Source organism: Cervus canadensis, chromosome 16, assembly GCF_019320065.1.
Source record: "Cervus canadensis isolate Bull #8, Minnesota chromosome 16, ASM1932006v1, whole genome shotgun sequence".
In the NCBI taxonomy this organism is placed as follows: domain Eukaryota; kingdom Metazoa; phylum Chordata; class Mammalia; order Artiodactyla; family Cervidae; genus Cervus; species Cervus canadensis.
The window spans coordinates 4,981,606-4,999,805 of record NC_057401.1 but is presented as its reverse complement, the minus strand read 5'-3'; the positions used below and the strand labels follow the sequence as shown (position 1 = coordinate 4,999,805).

General features: G+C 46.4%; 1 protein-coding gene across 1 annotated transcript in view; it reads left to right on the top strand.

Annotated features, from left to right (window-relative positions):
* Positions 1–11,874, top strand: part of BOD1 (biorientation of chromosomes in cell division 1) — a 13,329-nt gene extending 1,455 nt beyond the window's left edge. Inside the window, exons 2-4 of the mRNA XM_043488921.1 lie at positions 3,418–3,542; positions 8,249–8,445; positions 9,408–11,874. Coding sequence (XP_043344856.1) covers positions 3,418–3,542; positions 8,249–8,444 — 321 coding nt within the window. The 3' untranslated portion in view covers position 8,445; positions 9,408–11,874. The remainder of the gene's footprint in view (positions 1–3,417; positions 3,543–8,248; positions 8,446–9,407) is intronic.
* Positions 11,875–18,200: the final 6,326 nt, after the last annotated feature.

The window sequence follows — 18,200 nt, the reverse complement described above, 5'->3', positions numbered from 1 at the left end:
ATACGTATTGACAGAGCTTCCATGTTTTCCAGTCCTGGGTGTTGTCAGCTTCCCATCGCAAGTTCCCCACTGTTTCTTATGTCTCATTAGGTTTTATGTGGCTTAACCGATGTAATATACCTTTTTTTTAGTCGGTATTGAGAGTCTGTTGGGGTAGAGGGAATTGGAGCCTTCACCACTTAACACCTCCTTAGATGTTCTTTCTGGTTGTCACCAGGTTGTTTTAGTTCTTGAGGTAGTATGTCTCCAGGCACACCCTTTGTTGCTTTAGTCCCATGGTTCTCAGAGTGTGGTCCTTGGATCTTCTGCGTTGCCTAAGAGCTTGTTAGATTTGCATATTGTTAGGCTCCACCCCAGACTGCAGACACATGGCAGGGAATGTGTACTGCTGATGTTTGTCATTTACTTTGCAATACATCCAAAATATAAATGAATAGACTGATAGATTAAGAAGAGAAAGTGATAGTATAATAAAACATTAGTGACAGACACTGTAGATCTTTCACTTCATGAACTGAAGGGACTTTTCTATATAGTCAGGGTCTGTGAAGTTAGAGTTTGGTTGGTGACATTAGCTGTCCTTTGTCCTTTTCAGTAAACAATCCTACCTAAAACTGAGTGAATTATTTTGAATAGTAAAAGATAGAGTATCAGGATTGATGATTACACGTGACAAGTCTAATTCTAACTCCTGTGAGCAAAGGGGGAGAATCTGTTGACCCGTGGGAATCTAAGGAAGGATAGAATAAAAAACTGCCAGAAGGGTAGGGATGCATTTAGAACCAAGAATTCTCCACCAGGGCTATCTAACCCTATGTTACTGCAGAGCAGAGTCATCCAGAGTTACCATACCCTTGGTTACATCTTACAGCTCTTCCTCTCAAAACGACTACAGTTAAAGAAAAAAAAAATCCCAGGAAATACCTGCATTGTCTAAATGTGGGTCAGGCAGCCACCCCTGTGGCCAGGAGAATGTGGCTCCCACCGCCCTACCCCGTGAAGAGGGGCAGATGGTTACCAGTAAGAAGGACTTGCTAGGCGGATAGTACCTGGGTATCTGTGAATTTTAGTCCTCATCCATCTCTCTGCCTTTCTCTTTTCAGGTTTGGTGGAGAGTCTTTGTTTGTGAGTCATGGCCTTTGGGAAGAGCCCACTCACAGAATTGAGGCCTCTTGATTCCTTTGTCAGTGTCACCTACCTGACTATTAACAGACTTTTGCCAGAGTAACACTACATAACAAACCAAATCTCAGTGGCTTACAATAAGCATTTGTTTGCATGCTGATGGGACTGCAAGTCAGCTAAAGTTCAGCTGATCTAGATAGACTTGGTGGCTAAGCTATAGGCAACCTGGGCTTAGGTCCAAGCTGTGGTTGGGGGAAGATCTCTGCATGTGTACTTTTCCTACATCCCAGGCCCGAGGGACAGAGGTTGCAAAGAATATACCCTCGTAGAAGGTCACCAGAGTACCAGAGCCATGCCAGATGGCACAGCCACATTCAGGACTGCTTGTCAGCGACACAGTATTATCAAAGTGAAAGTCGCTCAGTCGTGTCCAGCTCTGCAATCCCCATGGACTATACAGTCCATGGGATTCTCCAGGCCAGAATACTGGAGTGGGTAGCCTTTCCGTTCTCCAGGGGATCTTCCCAACCCAGGGCTCGAACCCAGGTCTCCCACACTGCAGGCAGATTTTTTACCAGCTGAGCTACCAGGCACTTCATTGGCCAAAGAAGATCACACTGTTAAATGCAGCATCAGTGGGGTAGGGAAGTGGTCCCTGGCCACAGTGGGAGGAGAGAGGAGTGAAGTGTGAAACAGCAATGCACACTGTTACACCAGGTTTGGACAACAGCAGCTGATGGTGCCAGAAGATCTTGGAGGCTCAGAATGCACATTCCTTGTGTTCACACGCATTCCCTGTGTTCATCAAGCTCCTTTCTGATTTTGTTCTCCTCATACTAGTTGGATTTAGAGAGCAGTAGTGCCAGTCAAGGAGAGCTTACTCCTTGGAAGGCAAGTTATGACCAACCTAGACAGCATATTAAAAAGCAGAGACATTACTTTGCCAATAAAGGTCCGTCTAGTCAAGGCTATGGTTTTTCCAGTGTCATATGTGGATGTGAGAGTTGGACTGTGAAGAAAGCTGAGTGCTGAAAAATTGATACTTTTGAACTGTGGTGTTGGAGAAGACTCTTGGGAGTCCCTTGGACTGCAAAGAGATCCAACCAGTCCACCCTGAAGGAGATAAGTCCTGGGTGTTCATTGGAAGGACTGATGCTGAAGCTGAAACTCCAATACTTTGGCCACCTCATGCAATGAATTGACTCATTGGAAAAGACCCTGATGCTGGGAGGGATTGGGGGTAGGAGGAGAAGGGGACGACAGAAGATGAGATGGCTAGATGGCATCACTGACTCGATCGGCATGGGTTTGAGTAAACCCCGGGAGTTTGTGATGGACAGGGAGGCCTGGCGTGCTGCAATTCATGGGGTCGCAAAGATTTGGACACAACTGAGAGACTGAACTGAGTGCCAGTCAGGCTCCTTTGGGGACTTATGTTTTGCTTCCTGTCAGCCTCTCCCAGTGTTCCATAGACTTTGACTTCAGCCTGTGTTTGTGAGGGCTGAGTGGCTTCATTTTGTGCAGAGGGCTTTCGTGGGCCCTTGCTTGTTGCTGAGAACACCCTATGAGGTAAGTGGGGCAGTAATATCTGTTTTACAGATGGAAATAACTGAGACTCAGGTTGGTTGAATTGTTGAAAGTCTGAGAGCTAGTAAGCAGTGGAGCTGGGCTGGGACGCATTTCCTTTGATTTGGAAACGGCCTGGGTCTGACCTTGGCTTTGCCACATTTTAGCCTTGTAGGCAAGTTGTTTACTTTTTCTAACCCTAAATCCTGTAACATGAATGCAGAAGAGAACTAGTAGGACCAGCCTCGAGTTATCCGAAAGGTACGTGAGGCAGTAGAGCATCTGGCCTCACACCTGCCTGCCAGGGGGCGCCAGTGGTGAAGCACCTGCCTGCCGGTGCCGGAGACATGAGAGACATGGGTTTGATCCCTGGGTCTGAAAGATCCCCTGGAGGAGGGTATGGCAGCCGCTCCAGTATCCTTGCCTGGAGAATCCCATGGACAGAGGAGCCTGGCAGGCTGCAGTTCACGGGGTTGCAAAGAGTTGGACACAACTGAAGTGACTTAGCACTCACACATGCGTGCCCTAAAGTAGGCACACGGGTTGGTCATTAGTCCACGCTCGGCTATGCTGTATGGTGACCCTCATGGATGTGCAGGGAGTGTATTTAAGGACTTGAAATTCTGCATTCCTATGAAAATCTGTGTTGTGAATGGTAAATTTATAAAACTTCGGTGCATGTAACTTCTGACCTCCCCCCCCCCTTTTTTTTTTTTAATATTTTAGCCAGCTTACCAAAACCTGAGGCAAAAAGTGGATAATTTTGTGTCAACACATCTGGACAAGCAGGAATGGAATCCCACGATGAACAAAAACCAATTGCGAAATGGTCTGAGGCAGAGTGTGGTTCAGTAAGTAAGCAGAATTGAAAGTGAAAAGGCAGTAACCACAATTGTGACTCAGAAGGCCAGTGAAAGGCCCTGTTTGGTCAAGTGCATGGTCTATAACCCATCAGGCTCCTCTGTCCATGGGATTATCCTGGCGGGAATACTGGAGTGGGTTGCCATTCCCTCCTCCAGGAGAGCTTCCCAGCCCAGGGACTGAACTTGTGTCTCCTGTGCCTCCCGCACTGGCAGGCAGATTCTTTACCTCTGAGCCCCCTGGGGCGCCCCAAGTGCATGGTACCTTCTAGCAAGTATGACATACAAGTTGCAGCAGACCCCCACCCCCCAGTTAAGTTCAGGTAAGCAAAGAACTCAATTAAAATTCTTAATACCTACAGAGGCCTCCTGTGCACGTCTCTACCAGGAAAGGTATTCCAAATTGTTAAGACGTATTTCAGGCTCTTTGAAGTTTTCAGCATAGCATAAACATACACTGGAGTTCATATCAATATATCAGTGTTTGAGCCTTGGGCAAGAGCAGCCGGATCTTCTCACAAGCCAGTGTGAGTTATACAGATTTTCTGAATCCACATGACCCCTCTAAAGTGTAATGGTAGTGTTCAAGAAGGCATGAGGTCTTATTAAAGTATATTCTTCATAATAGCAAACTGAACCTCAGTTAAAGAGGTGCTGTTGATTGCTCATCCAAGTGACTTCTGCGCGTCACTGGGCACAAAAGTGGAGGTGGCTCATGAAATCTGGTGTCCTGAGATAAGCTTTTTCTTTTTTGTTCTTGATACCAGTGCTTATGTTCACGTTTTCTTGATCCACTCGCTCTCCTGGAATATCTAAAAGCTTGTGATGCTTTCCCCTTTAAAAAGAGAAATGGTGGGGAATTGTGGCAAGTGAAAAAAACCAGTATCAGAAAGATACATGGTGCATGATTCCACTTCCATAACATTCGTGAACTGACATGTAATTATAGAGATGGAAAATAGATTAGTGATTGCTAGGGCTTAGGGTTGGGGCAGATATGAGTGTGGCTAGGAAAGGGTAGCTGGAAGAGGGTGGGATACAAGTGAGTATTTTACTTGTGGTGGTTCATGAAGTTTCTTACGATAAAATTGCACGGAGCTATGTATGCAGACGCCCAAGTGCAGCTAGATGTAAATGAGGTCGAGTATCCATGCTGGTTTTCTGGGGTTCTTTTTGCCTGCCCCCCGCCTTTTCAGAGGTATTGTTGACATACAGCTTATTGGTTTCAGGTGTAATTAGTTTCAAGCATAATGATTCAGTTCGTGTATACTTTGAAATGATCACCACAATAAGTAGTTAACATCCATCACCACATATGGTTACAGAATTTTTCCTCCTATGTTCCTGGCTTCAATATTGTACTGCAGCTGTGCACAGTGCAAGCATTAGAGGTGTCTGGGTAAAGAGTGCATTGACCTCCCTATGTATTTCTTTGCAACTTTCTATGAATATATAATTTAAAAATAAAAAAGTTTTGTAAAGTATAAACAAATGTTTATTAGCATGAGAGCACTTTCAATATGGCTGATGAAATCTGAATCTTTCTAAATGAAACTAAAATTTGTAAAAGCTCTCAGAGTTAGAGAAGAAGCATGATTCCAGAAGATGCCCAGTGCCTTGTCATCTTGGATTCGTTACCCAGAGCCTTGTTCCTCTGGTGAGCAGACTGGCACAGAAGTCCTTCAAACAGAAGGGGACAGTGGCTGCCACTCAGAGCAGCCGTCTCACGTCTGGCAGTGGTCCTTATATGGGTTATTGCTCAATCTCAGTTCAGTTGCTCAGTCGTGTCTGACTCTTTGCGACCCCAAGGACTGCAGCACGCCAGGCCTCCCTGTCCATCACCAGCTCACAGAGTTTACTCAAACTCGTGTCCATTGAGTCGGTGATGCCATCCAACCATCTCATCCTCTGTCGTTCCCTTCTCCTCCCACCTTCAATATTTCCCAGCATCAGGGTCTTTTCAAATGAGTCAGTTCTTCGCATCAGGTGGCCAAAGGATTGGAGTTTCAGCTTCAGCGTCAATATTCAGGACTGATCTCCTTTAGGATGGACTGGGTGGATCTCCTTGCAGTCCAAGGGACTCTCAAGAATCTTCTCCAATACCACAGTTCAAAAGCATCAGTTCTTTGGTGCTCAGCTTTCTTTATGGTCCAACTCTCACATCCGTACATGACTACTGGAAAAACCATAGCCTTGACTAGACGGACCTTTGTTGGCAAAGTAATGTCTCTGCTTTTTAACATGCTGTCTAGGTTGGTCATAACTTTTCTTCCAAGGAGTAAGCGTCTTTTAATTTCATGGCTGCAATCACTGTCTGCAGTGATTTTGGAGCCCCCAAAAATAAAGTGTCACTGTTTCCATTGTTTCCCCATCATTTGCCATGAAGTGATGGGACCAAATGCCATGATCTTAGTTTTCTGAATGTTGAGCTTTAAGCCAACTTTTCACTCTCCTCTTTCACTTTCATCAAGAGGCTCTTTAGTTCTTCTTCGCTTTCTGCCATAAATGTGGTGTCATCTACATATCTGAGGTTATTGATATTTCTCCCGGCAATCTTGATTCCAGCTTGTGCTTCATCCAGCCCAGTGTTTTCATGATGTACTCTGCATATAAGTTATTGCCAGTGTTTAAAAAAAAAAAAACTATTTTTGACAGCTTAAGTAACAAATCAGATGAAACTTTTTTAACCCTACCTTCTAAAAGATTGGCAACCATATTAACAAAACAAAGCACAAAATATTTTAAACATTTGAAAAGGTGCCAATAATGGCATGACTGTCAACATTACTGTTAATTTTTAATGCTTGTTGATATCCTCGAGGTATGCATGTGGCACTTCTCTTCATATATCTTTCATATGAAGTGTAACACAAATAAATGTAACAACAAGAAAAGAAAAGTGCTTACAACAGAAATGCAGCATAACAAGTATTAGAACATCCCTGTAGTCCCACCCAGGTTGAGAAATAGAACATTACCAGCACGCCCACACCCCACGCCCTAGCTATCCCAGCCCTGCCTCCCACCTTTCCCGGTACCCGTCCTCCTCTCAGAAGTTGACCATACTCCTCACTTGGATGGTTCTTATTTCTTGCTTTTTTTTCATAGTTTTGCCACCTACGTAATTATTCCCTGCTTTTCGATTTGATCTAGAATGCATTTAACCTGAAAACATGGATTTGGATGTCATAATGAGACTTTTGTCTGTGATTCCTGCTAACATTTTGAATTTGAGGCAATTCTAATGACGTTTTACAGTGAAGATTCGCTCCTTCACCCTGCCAGTGCGACGCCGCAGCCCTCAGCATTGGCTGGCTAGCCCCGTGGCTCAGGCCCAGATGCTGTGTCCCTGTCTGCAGCACAGAGGAAGCTACGTGATAGTTGTTCATTTCATCTTCTGTTTTAGGCACCTGACAATATTTTTTACTTCCTCCTAGCACTTTTAAAATCTCCAAGAAAGGGAGCTATGCTCTTGGGACTTTGTTTTCTTGGTCAGAGTTTCACCTCCAGTAAAGACACCTGGGAACCTGACCCAGGAAGCGGGGTGATGGAGGTCAGTAGCCCTTGGCTTGTGACTCGGGAGAGGTGGCTTTGCTTCCCCGCTGACCCACAGGCTGCTGCTGACCTCGGTGTTCCATGGGCACGCACTGTCTGTTGGGGTCTGCTCGTGAGTGCCTCTGTATGCTCACGGAGGTCCATTTACATCTCGGCTTCCTGTTGATAAGCTGTCAGTCCCCACTGGCTTTAGGGAGCACTGTATTCACTGCTCAGCCTAACCAGTTCAGGGCCTGTTTATCATCTCACTCATCACTGCGTGTGTTTGCTCGGTTGTCTCCTGGGCTGTGCCCTGACACACCATTTGCCCCATTACCTCAGGACCTATTTATACCCAAGCAAAAGCTTGAATGGCCCAAGAACTCAAGTCTGAAGGAAAGTAAGTAAAACATGTCCACCACACCTGTGAATGGCATTTGAATATTTTCATCCTTTGAGGAGAACAGTTCAGCATGACCCTGCGTGGACTATGTTCCAAACATGATTTGTTTCCTATGACCATAATCTTCCTGGCTACCCACTCCTAATGTTTGAATATAGACATTTTGACTAGTTTTTGTTCTGTTTCAGAAAGCACTGGGGCTGTGTTTTAGCCCCTTAGAAGCTTAGAAACAGTCTATTTCTTGTCTGTTTACTTGTTTGCTCCCAGGTTACTTTGTATGTAGCACAGCTGGAAGGCCTTGTTGAGTTGCTGATGATGCTGTGAGCCCTCCCAGCCCTGACTGGTTTGTGCTGTGTAAGATTGAGGGCTTAGCCGGGTTGCTGCTGGGGCCCACTTCTGCTTTGACGTGTGGAAGAACAGATACTGAGGGAAGTGGAGTCAAGTGGGTGGCCTGCTGGCTTTGCTAGATTGAGGTTTTCGTATCTACCCATGGCGTCAATTCTTTCGACCATACTGTTACTGTTTGCCTTTGGGAGAGTTTTGTTTGGTTCTTTTGTAGAAGGTTGCGCTGGGAGTGGATGAGATTGTGAGTTAGGAATAATGAATTGCCCTCTAAAGAGACCACGGCTTGGACCCTATGTGCTCAGTGCACTTTGAAAGCACTCTCATGGGGCTGTGCTTTGGACCAGGTGGACACTTAGTGGGCTCTCCCATGACACTTGCAGGCTTAATAATGGAATAATTTGTTTGTCTTCTCAAGGTCAGGGATGTTGGAAGCTGGAGTGGACAGAATTATTTCCCAGGTGGTGGATCCCAAACTGAACCACATCTTCAGACCACAGATAGAACGAGCAATTCATGAGTTCCTGGCAGCCCAGAAAAAAGAAGCCGTGCCAGCACCACCTCCAGAGCCTGAAAGCCAGGACCCTGCTGCTCCATCCCAGGACGCTTCCTAAAGTCAGTGTCCCGCCTTCTGTCCAGGAGCATTCACCTCTGGCTTATCAATATAGGAAATGGATAGAAAAGGGATAAGCCATTACCGAGGTTCATGTTTCTTTCTATTCAGAAAACTGTTCACTGCAAATGGATTTCATTTTGTTGTGAGTCATTTTTTACTGAGAACTCATTAGTAGCCTTTTCCTATGTCAGTGAGTATGATTTTCTGTGCCAGCAGAGCTGAACATTTACGCCATGAATAGATGCTTCATTAGAAACCAGCTGGGATGCTGGGTATGCACCCGCCAAATTTACATTAAAGTCTTGTGCTGAAATTGCCTAAGTGAGTCTCTCCCCTAGACATGAGTTAACGGGGCCTTACAATTTGAATATAAAACCAAGCAGTGCATTCTATAGTGCCTCCCAAATGACACTCAGAATCCACTTTAAGCCCTCTTGGGTTTCCTCATAGTATTTATTAAGGATTTCAGTTTACCACCGTCCATTACCATGGGATTCTTCTGTTATGAGCACCCTTTTTTTTTTTTACATTTGAAATTTAATTTTAATAATCAGCTCTAGATGCACAAAACAATGCTGTTTGCAAGGGTCGGGAGACATTAATAAACATATGCAGTTATCACCAAGTAAGCCGTGGTGGACTCTTAGCCACCGCGGGTAACCGTCACGGTGTGCCTTACCCTCTCATTCTACACTGGTGGTCTCTTTGAAAAGTGTCTTTAAGATGTCTGTTATTTTTGATTAGTAAAATAAGCATCAGTGAGTGAACAAAGCAAGAACATCAGGCTCGCATGGGGAACTCATGAGACAAATTGTCCCTTTGTGCCTACATTAGGAGAAAACCTCAGTTCCATTATGGAGTATAAAATATTCGCTTCAAGTCTTTCTTTCTAGCTTAATTCCTTTGGGAACATAAATATAACACAAAACTAATATTTTGATTTGATTATCTTTCTTTTTAGAATATGCCTGACATGTTTTGGAAGCTCCATTGAATTAACGGTGAAGACCTGGATTCAGTTACACAAGAGCACAACTTCAGAATGAAGATAGGCCGAAGTCCTCACTGACTTCAGAATTCAGTGTCGACTGTGGGGCGGTGTCAAGGGAATAGGGAGCAAGTGGGGCTACAGAAAAGTTGGCCGTGTGGGCCCCACGTTGTGCTGCCGTCCAGCCAGCCTGTCCAAGAGGGTGACACCCCATAGACACTACAGACATAGTAAGAAACACTACATCACTTTGGGGTTTGTCCTGAAGCGAACCTTTGTACTTGAACTTAGAGACTGTGTATGGATTTTAGGGTTTGTGCTTGAGGATAATCAGAAGCTACAGTGAAGGAACATAACCAGTCCTAAAGATGCAGTTTCAAAGAATTGACAGTAAAAGTTAGCCAGGGGTGGTAGGGTTTTAACAATGCTTATTTGATACTATCAGTTTCTGAGAGTTGCAAATCAGAGTTTACAAGCCAGTAGCATCAAACAGCTGTAAGGTCACTGTGACCCCCTTGTAGGTGACTCTTTAGCTTCCACTTCCTTTCCCCTGCAAGAGGTGTCAGGAACAGGACCCTGGAATGCCTGAGGAGATGCAGACTTAAGTGCAAGGAGAAACATTGGCAGGCTCTCCATCTAGGGCTTCTTCCTGTCGTGCAAGGGCTAGTGAGTTGGGTGTGTTTATTTTTTTCTCATGTTTGTGTTTAGAAAGTGAATAAAGGGACTTGAGTTTTGTAATTAAATCATTTGATACTCTGAAACTTCAACTAATTCTTAGACCCCAGGTTGGAGCCCTGGGGTCCTTTCTGGGGTACCTTTCTCCTCTGTACCATTCCTGTGCAAACACATGACTTAGCGGCAGTGAAGGGCTGTAGACATACCTTGGAACTGCCGTCGTTCTGCAGCTGGTGGGTGTACCTGGAAGTGGTCCTCTCTTCCCCGGACCATTGCCTCTCCTCCTCTTTAGTTGAGGGCAGTGTGCTCTTTCCCGAACTTGCAGAAGTGTCACCAGGGGATTTTAAACAACATGCAGCCTGATTTGGAAGTTCAGAAAGACCTGAAAGTTTCCGACAAGTTCCAAGTGATGCTTTCACTGCTGACCCTTGCCATTTTGCATCCCAAGCTTTGGATGATATCGGAATTCACTTCAAACTAAGAGTCTTTGTTTCTTAGTTGAGACTTCTCCTGGATATTGTTACTCAGACTTTAACCTGTTCCACCTTTACCATCAATAACCACAAGTTAGGACTGCACTTCTGTGTTTAGCAAGGTGTTTGGGCAGCATATGCCCTTATTTTAAAACAAGCTGACCACATGTTCAGGGCAGGTGGCAGTTACTTCTGAAGTGTGTTCTGCTTCCAGGTAAAGCAGGTTGCTGCCCTTTTCAGTTTGGGAGTCAACAAGCAGGTCCTTGGTGCCCAGAGAGAAGGGCCCCTCTAGTCAGTCCTCTTCACTAAGAGATAGATACGGAAGGACTACCAGGCCTGTGCTCTGCAAGGAAGCGGCTCAGACTTGGACCCCCTGTTCAGGACCATGAACCTCCTTCCCAGGGAGGCCTGTGCTCCAGAAGGGAGGTCTCAACAGCCCCTCTCAACCACGTCAACATTCTGCCTGTCCACCACTGCCCTCAACCCACTGATGGCAGTAGAGAGCAACCCGGAGAAGCGTCTTCATTCTGTCCCCAGATTGCAAGTGACTATGTTGTGCATCTTTTTGGCAGACAGTTTTGGTCCATCTCAGTTCTCTTTTTTCAGTTATAGAAGGATGTACCAGTTAATGAGAAATACCCTGATTTTCACAGACTGTTAAGTATGCCAAGATACCAAGGAGATTTTTTTTTAATCATTGTTATATCCACTAAGAGTCACCATAGACTAGAGAGGATTTTTTCAAATGAGATCATCAGATTACAGAAGTAACTAGACACATTACTACTGTTGGGACAGAAGGCTGACTTTGACTCTTAGCTGAACCAAATTGAAAGGGAAGTAGTTCCCATAGTCCCTGAGTAAATATAGTTAAGTGGGCAGCCTGCCAACATGGGAGCAGACAGCACTAGCGGGGCTGGGACATCCAAAGCCACCTCCTGCCTCAACTGGTCACCTGCTAAACCTTTTTGCATTCTCAGCGGAGTTATGTTGAATATTAGGCATGCAGAGCCTAGAAAAATGATCTGTGTTCTGAGAAAAAGTGAAATTCCTCCCTGACGAAGATGAGGCCACCAAAACTATCTCACTGCTAAGCACCCTTGCTCCAGCAAGCTCCTAAACAAGAAGCTAGCTGTCTCAGACCTCTTCTTTCTCTGTAGTTGAAAAAACCACTAATATTTGCAAAAGCCTCTTGAAGCACAGAACTAACCTCTGTAAGACATCAACAAATACCAGCCTTTAGAAACCATCCAAGCCTTGGAGTCATGATGATATAAAGAACCCCATGTTCATGATTGTGGTCCAGTTCTTTGACACAGCGGTATCTCCCATTGCGACTAGAGACTGCTGCCCCCAGCAGCATTCCAGTTTAGCCTAAGTACTTCATTGGTATTGCCAAACCCCCATGTCTGCCCAGTCGTGACTGTATAACCCTTGGCTTATAGTGAAGTTTGTGGCTCCTAGATCAAGATTTTCAAGCATTGTTTTATATCTGTCATTCAACCTTAGCTTCTGTTCACTCAACTGGGGACGTAGGAGTTCATGTGCATTTTGTAACACTCACTAGTAGTGTGGACTGAATAAATGCCAGCAGATTCATTACAGTGATACTTCTGAAAGCATAACCACCCAGCCACCAGTGGGAAGCATCAGCATCTCCTGGAGTTGTTAGAAACGCAGCCCTGACCCCAGATCTACCGATTCAGAGACTTATTGAGCGGAGCGGGGCGGGGCGGGGCAAGCCTTTCATACAGTTCTGATGCACCCTAAAAATCGTTTCCACTTTAGGAAACCTTTTTGGAAAGTTGGCAATGCTGACTAGTAATGACAGTTTAATTATATTAGTGGGTGCACATAGCGTCCACATAGTGGGTAAAATGTGTCTCTTTTTCCTAAGGAGCAAAACTATTTATCTCTCTCGCTAATTCTGTCATTAGTCCCTTGCAAGGACTGCATTTGGCCTTCTTGGCTTAGAAATGTCTGCATGTAATTTAAGCTCCCAAGCTTTCAAAAGCTTTAAGGCATCTTCCAAAGATGAGTTTGCTACAGTCCATGGGGTCGCAAAGAGTTGGACATGTCTGAACAACAATAACAACAGAATTTTACCAGGAACTCTGCAGAAAGGTCATCAGTGGCTCAAGATAGAGAAAAGATGTCTGTAGAGACCCAGCAAAGGTCAGGGCCTGGCTTGTGCCTGAGACTGGCACCAAGATTCAGGCTTGGAAGTTGTGTCTGGATTAGCACTGGCGGGAGGCCAGGCCCTGCCTCCCTTGGCTGCGGAGGCTGCTGAAGGGGTGGGAAGCAGACAAGAAAGCCGGCACAGCCAAGCTTGCTTTGGCGCTGTGTGTTGCACCCTGTCCATCGCTTTACCCGTGAAGCCAGGAGGTCAGCTTTTATGGTCTGGCCTCTGGGGGCAGGCTCAGCTCCAAGGCCATGCAGTAATAATGACCCATCCTCTCAAAGTAGTAACCCTGCCGGAGACCTAGCCAGTCTTTCTGACTCCAGTCTCCCAGCTGCCATTTGGCCATCCTTCCCGAAATGTTGCTTTCATCAAGTATCCTCACTCACAAACCTTTGAAAGGAAGAATAAGGGAACTAGTTGCCTACCAGATGGCAGACATTTCCTTAGACACAACTTCATTTATTTCTCACAACCCTGTTATGTAGGGTCTATCCTGACTTTTATGGATGAGGAAACCAAGACTCAGAGAGGTGAAGCATCTTACTGTTAAGTAGGGAACTATTAAGTATGGAAGCAAGGTTTGAACCCAAGCCTCTGTGAATTCAAAGCCTGAGTTTTCCCGTCCCTCTCACCCTTTGTTACTCTGCCTCCCTATTAGTTAATAGAACAAGTTCAAATTTGTCAGTGCTCTAGGGTCCACCCTTCATTCCAAAGGTAGCCCCGAATCGAGTCAACTTGACATCTCAACACAAGCCCTTAGTTCTAGCCCCCCTTTGCCCACTTGCTCAAGTGCACGTCACAGGGCAGAGTTTGCGAACTGCCAGGCCACTCTGCTGCACCTCTAACCATGTTCTGTCGGCCAAGGAGCTGTGACTCTTGTCTGTTATTTGTTTTCAACTCTTTACCGATATTTCTAAATGGGGAGACTCCATATAGATCTGTATTTCTGACTCCTAAAGGAGAATGTCAAGGTTTAGAAATGCTTTTGTGTCCCACGGATAACAATCAGCCCGAGTGTGATGGCAGCTGAACATTTCAGATGACAGGTGGGATGCGCAGGTGCCACTGGCTGGCCTCACCCATTTCCATCCCCCTACTGGCCCCTGAGGACACGAGAACTGGAAGTACTTGCCCCAGAGGGCCATCATCTTGTGATTACTTTAGATTATCCAAAACCATCTCTTTAGCTACCTTCTAGACCTTTTCTTCATAAGAGACAAGGTTGTTAAGTTACGCAAGTTGGGCTCTAGAATTTTCAAGATGGGAAGCGGCCTGAGGTTCCCGCACATCCCTGTCTGGGCGCCCAGGCAGGACCACCCGAGGCTGTGTGAGGGTGACGCGGCAGAGACAGCAGGAGAGGTGGGTGGAGGAACCAGCAGGACGCAGCACCGGTGTCCTCAGAAGCCTCCCACTGCCCCGAGGGGCGGGGTCCCCAAGGCGAAGGCAGACGGAGGTTTGTCTGTAGTTAACCTGTGTCTGCAGCTTAACACTCTGTAAATGAGGGTGAGGGGTGCAAAAATGCCGCCCCAGCTATGGCTGTAGGAGTTGACGCGCCACCACAAAACAGGCTGCTTTGTACATTGTTTTGAAGAACAGCAAATGCAGGGAGATGCTCTCTCTGAACTCCTCTCATCTGCCTCAAGGCAGATCCTCCCAAAGGAGCTCAGTTGTCACAGAGGCCCCCTCTTTGGTGACGAGATGGATTGATCCAGCTATTTATTTCTCTTATTTATTTAAAACAACAATGCCTGTGTGTGGGAAGACATCCCAAGGGTACAAATGGGTTTAACAGGAGAAGTTTCCCACTGTGTCCCTTAAGGACCCCAGAGACCATCACTGTTACCTGGGTCTATACAGATCCCTCCAGAGATGATCTGTGCATATATAAGCGTGTCTTTATATGCTTATATAAGGTTTTCATGTCTTTAGCTGGGACACACTCTACCTCTCTAACTGTCCGCAGAGGTTCCTAGAAAGGGGACGAGAGCCGGCTGGGCGCTGAGTAGTCAGCAAGTTCTTGGAGGCGGGGGGAGGGGGCGTTGGGGAGAACGGCAGGCACGCTGCAGAGCTGTGACGTTGATGATGCGATGATGTGGAATGATCAGAATAAAGGCGCCCTGTTTGAGAACTCGCTGTGTGCGTCCACTGCAGCCACGGCAGAAGGGCTTCCGTGCAGAGTCTCTGGCTCTGCAGTGTGGAGGCAATGCCCTGTCCCCAGAAACACAGAGGCAAACACTCACCTGAGATTTCAGGGACAAGTGTCAGAGCTGAGAAGCTGTTCACCTACAAAGCCTGACTTTTTCTCCTCCGGTTTCTGTTATTGTGGGAACACATGCATACCGTGAAATTTACCATCTCAACCATTCTTTCAGTGACAGTGTGTACATTCATCTTGTTCTGCAAACATCACCACCATCCACCTCCAGAATTTTTATCTTCCCCAACTGAAGCTCCATGTTCATTAAATAATAACTCCCCACTGCCCTGCCCCCGGCCCCTGGCGCCCACCATTCTACCTGTCTCTGCCTTTGACTGCTCTGAAAAACCTATATAAGTGGAATCATACAGTATTTGTCCTACTGTGACTGACATTTCACCTAGCACAGTGTCATCAAGGTTTATCTAGGCTGTAGCATATGTCAGAATTTCCATCCTTTTTAAGGCTGTATAACATTCCACGGTATATACACAACACATTTTGCAAAGCACAGCTTTCAGCCACGGCACTGAAATGCCTCTCAGTAGATGTTTAACAACTTTAAAAAAAAAACTTTTTCCTTTGAAATTATTTAAACTTACAGAAAAGTTGTAAGAATAGGACAAACAACTTTTTCCTGAACCACTTAAGAGAGTTTGTTGACCTGATGTCCCATCTCCCCCAAATACTTCAGCATGTAATTCCTACAAATAAGAACAGAGTACTACATAGCCACAGTAAGAGCAGCAGGAAATTAACATTAATACAATACTACCATTAACCCACAGACCTTCCGTTTTACCAGCTGTCCTGATTAGAGAAAGGATCTGGTTTAGAATCACACACTACCTTTAATTGTCACATCTCCTTCGATTCCTTCAATCTGGAATAGTTCTTTTTAAAGACAGTGGGCCAGACCTTTTGTAGAATAGTCCTTGGGTTTGTCGGACAATTCCTTGGGATTAGATTCAGATTCTGCATCTTGAGCAGGAATATTACAGAAGCAAAGCTGTGTTCTTTCCACAGCATCCTACTAGGTGCATGGTTTAGATTTGTCCTTTGCTGGTGATGTTCACCTTGATCACTTGATTAAAGATATGTCTTTCAGATTTCTGTTTTGTCCCTTGGTGGTTAATATTTTGTGGAGAGATACTTTTAGACTTTGTAAATATTCTGTTCTACCATTAGTACCAAATGGTAATTTTCTGATTCCATCATTCCTTCTACAATTATTAGTTGACATGTTATTGCAATGAAAACTTTTTCTTGTCCTCGTTTATGTTTTATTTATTTCTATTTGTGTTGATCCATGGATTCCTGTTTAATCAATGTGTTCTATTTTTTAGTCTTATTTCTTGATGCTCAAACTGTCCCAGATTTGGCCAGTGGGTGGCCCTCCACGCTGTTTTTTGTGTCTGTGTGACATTTCCCTACCTCTCTTTGGCGCTTCCTTTCTGACACCAGAAGATGCCCCAAGCTCATCGTGTACATTCCCTGCCCCCAACTGCAAATCTGCCATTTTTCCAAAGAGGCTTGATCCTCTGGCTGGTATTTAAAAATCAAATATGAGAGCTAGACATGCCTCTGCTCCCAGACCCTCTTGAGATTCAACTAGTTTCCTTCCTTTAACTGTAATTATTTTTCCACCACTTTCCCATTATCCTAAACACATTAACAACGGATCAGTACTGCTATTTGGAACCCCTCTCCCATCACTGTCACCACCTCAAGCCCCTCCGGATGCCCCTGACCCTGTCCTGGCTCCAACTCCACACCCTGATCTTTGGCCCCCACTCTCCCGTCTCCATGCATGCTCACCCTGCTCAACCCCACCCGGTGGCCCCGTGACTATTTGCAAACCCTTGACCTCAACCCTACTCCAAGGTCCTATGGTATGAATGGGCCAGGGGACGGTGATAAGAGATAAAATGCCTGGAGCAGTGAATCAAATGCACACCACGTGACAGCCCCTGCCTGGCAGAGCAGGTGGCTCAGCTGACCTCCAGGCTTATCCACAGGAGGAAGCAGTAGGTGACCTCCTGGACAGTGCAGACCAGCAGAGAGAGGCTTTGGGGTCAAGCTCACTCTTTCTTTTTCCTTTGTTCTTGCTGTCTCGTCATCCCCACCCTGGCCCCGTCAGCGTTCTGGGTCTCTTGCTGTGGCTCAGTGCTGGCCCCTCGGGGGGCAGGCCACACATCTTTCTGATGCCGGCTTATTTCTTATCACCAAGCTAGACCACCTGGTACATACCAAATTTGGCAAAAGTCCACAAGCTGCGGAAACTAACAGAAACTTCCTTATATTCCATAAGTTATTAGTGAGCTGATATTTACTGGTGTTCATTCCTAGCACACATCTCTTCCTAGACGGTCAGCAAGCATGGATGAAAACACAGAGAACTCTACTGGCTAAAATCGCCATGAAAGGACCATCGCGTTATGTCATTCCGCTTTTCCTCATCGAGTGCGCCCTGGGAACACCTTGTGGTTTGCAGTCGTCAGATGAGTCCCAGGACCACGTCTCTCCGGCCTTGGCTCAGCCTCCCGCCTCCTTACAAGTCCCCAAGGAGATGTTTGCACAGTTCACACTGGCAGAGTGATCCTTTGTGATCATCAAAGCCTCTGGCCCTAAACCCTGACACAGAACTCCAGGGAGACAAGCCGGACCACAGCGGGGGCTGAGTTCACCCCAGCCAGCTCTCAGACGGCGCGGCCTTGAACCAAAGCCAGCCTGAAGAGGGCGGCTCTGCCCGCTGCCCTGAGCTACACCCAAGTCTTGGAACACCAGGGAGGCGCAGACCTCTGCTGCCCGAGGCAGAGGAAGAGAAGGAGAAACAGGAGCAGCGAGGCACATGGAGCACAGCCGGGTGCCTGGGGTGAGAGAGGGAGGGATGCGTGAGAAACGGAGAGATGCTTCCAGGGCTGTGTGCTCACCACATGCCTCCAGAGCAGAAAAGCAGGAGGGGGAGGAGGCCAAGGCTGGACCTGAGGAGGCAGGGATGCCTCTGTGTCCATTCTTATCACGTACGGTGGTCAGAGGAAGGCGATGACCCAGAGCGCTGGGCCTGGGCGTGCAGACCAGGGGCTCCATGCTAGCCCGTCAGCTTTGCTTAGACCCTGGAATTGACCTTTTCTGACCGGGCTGGTCCCCCGCACCCCAGCCCCCCACAGTCAGCGGAGGCCTCCGAGAAGGGTTCAACGCGAGGGCAGAGTGAAGCAGGGGGTGGGGCCCTTCCTGCA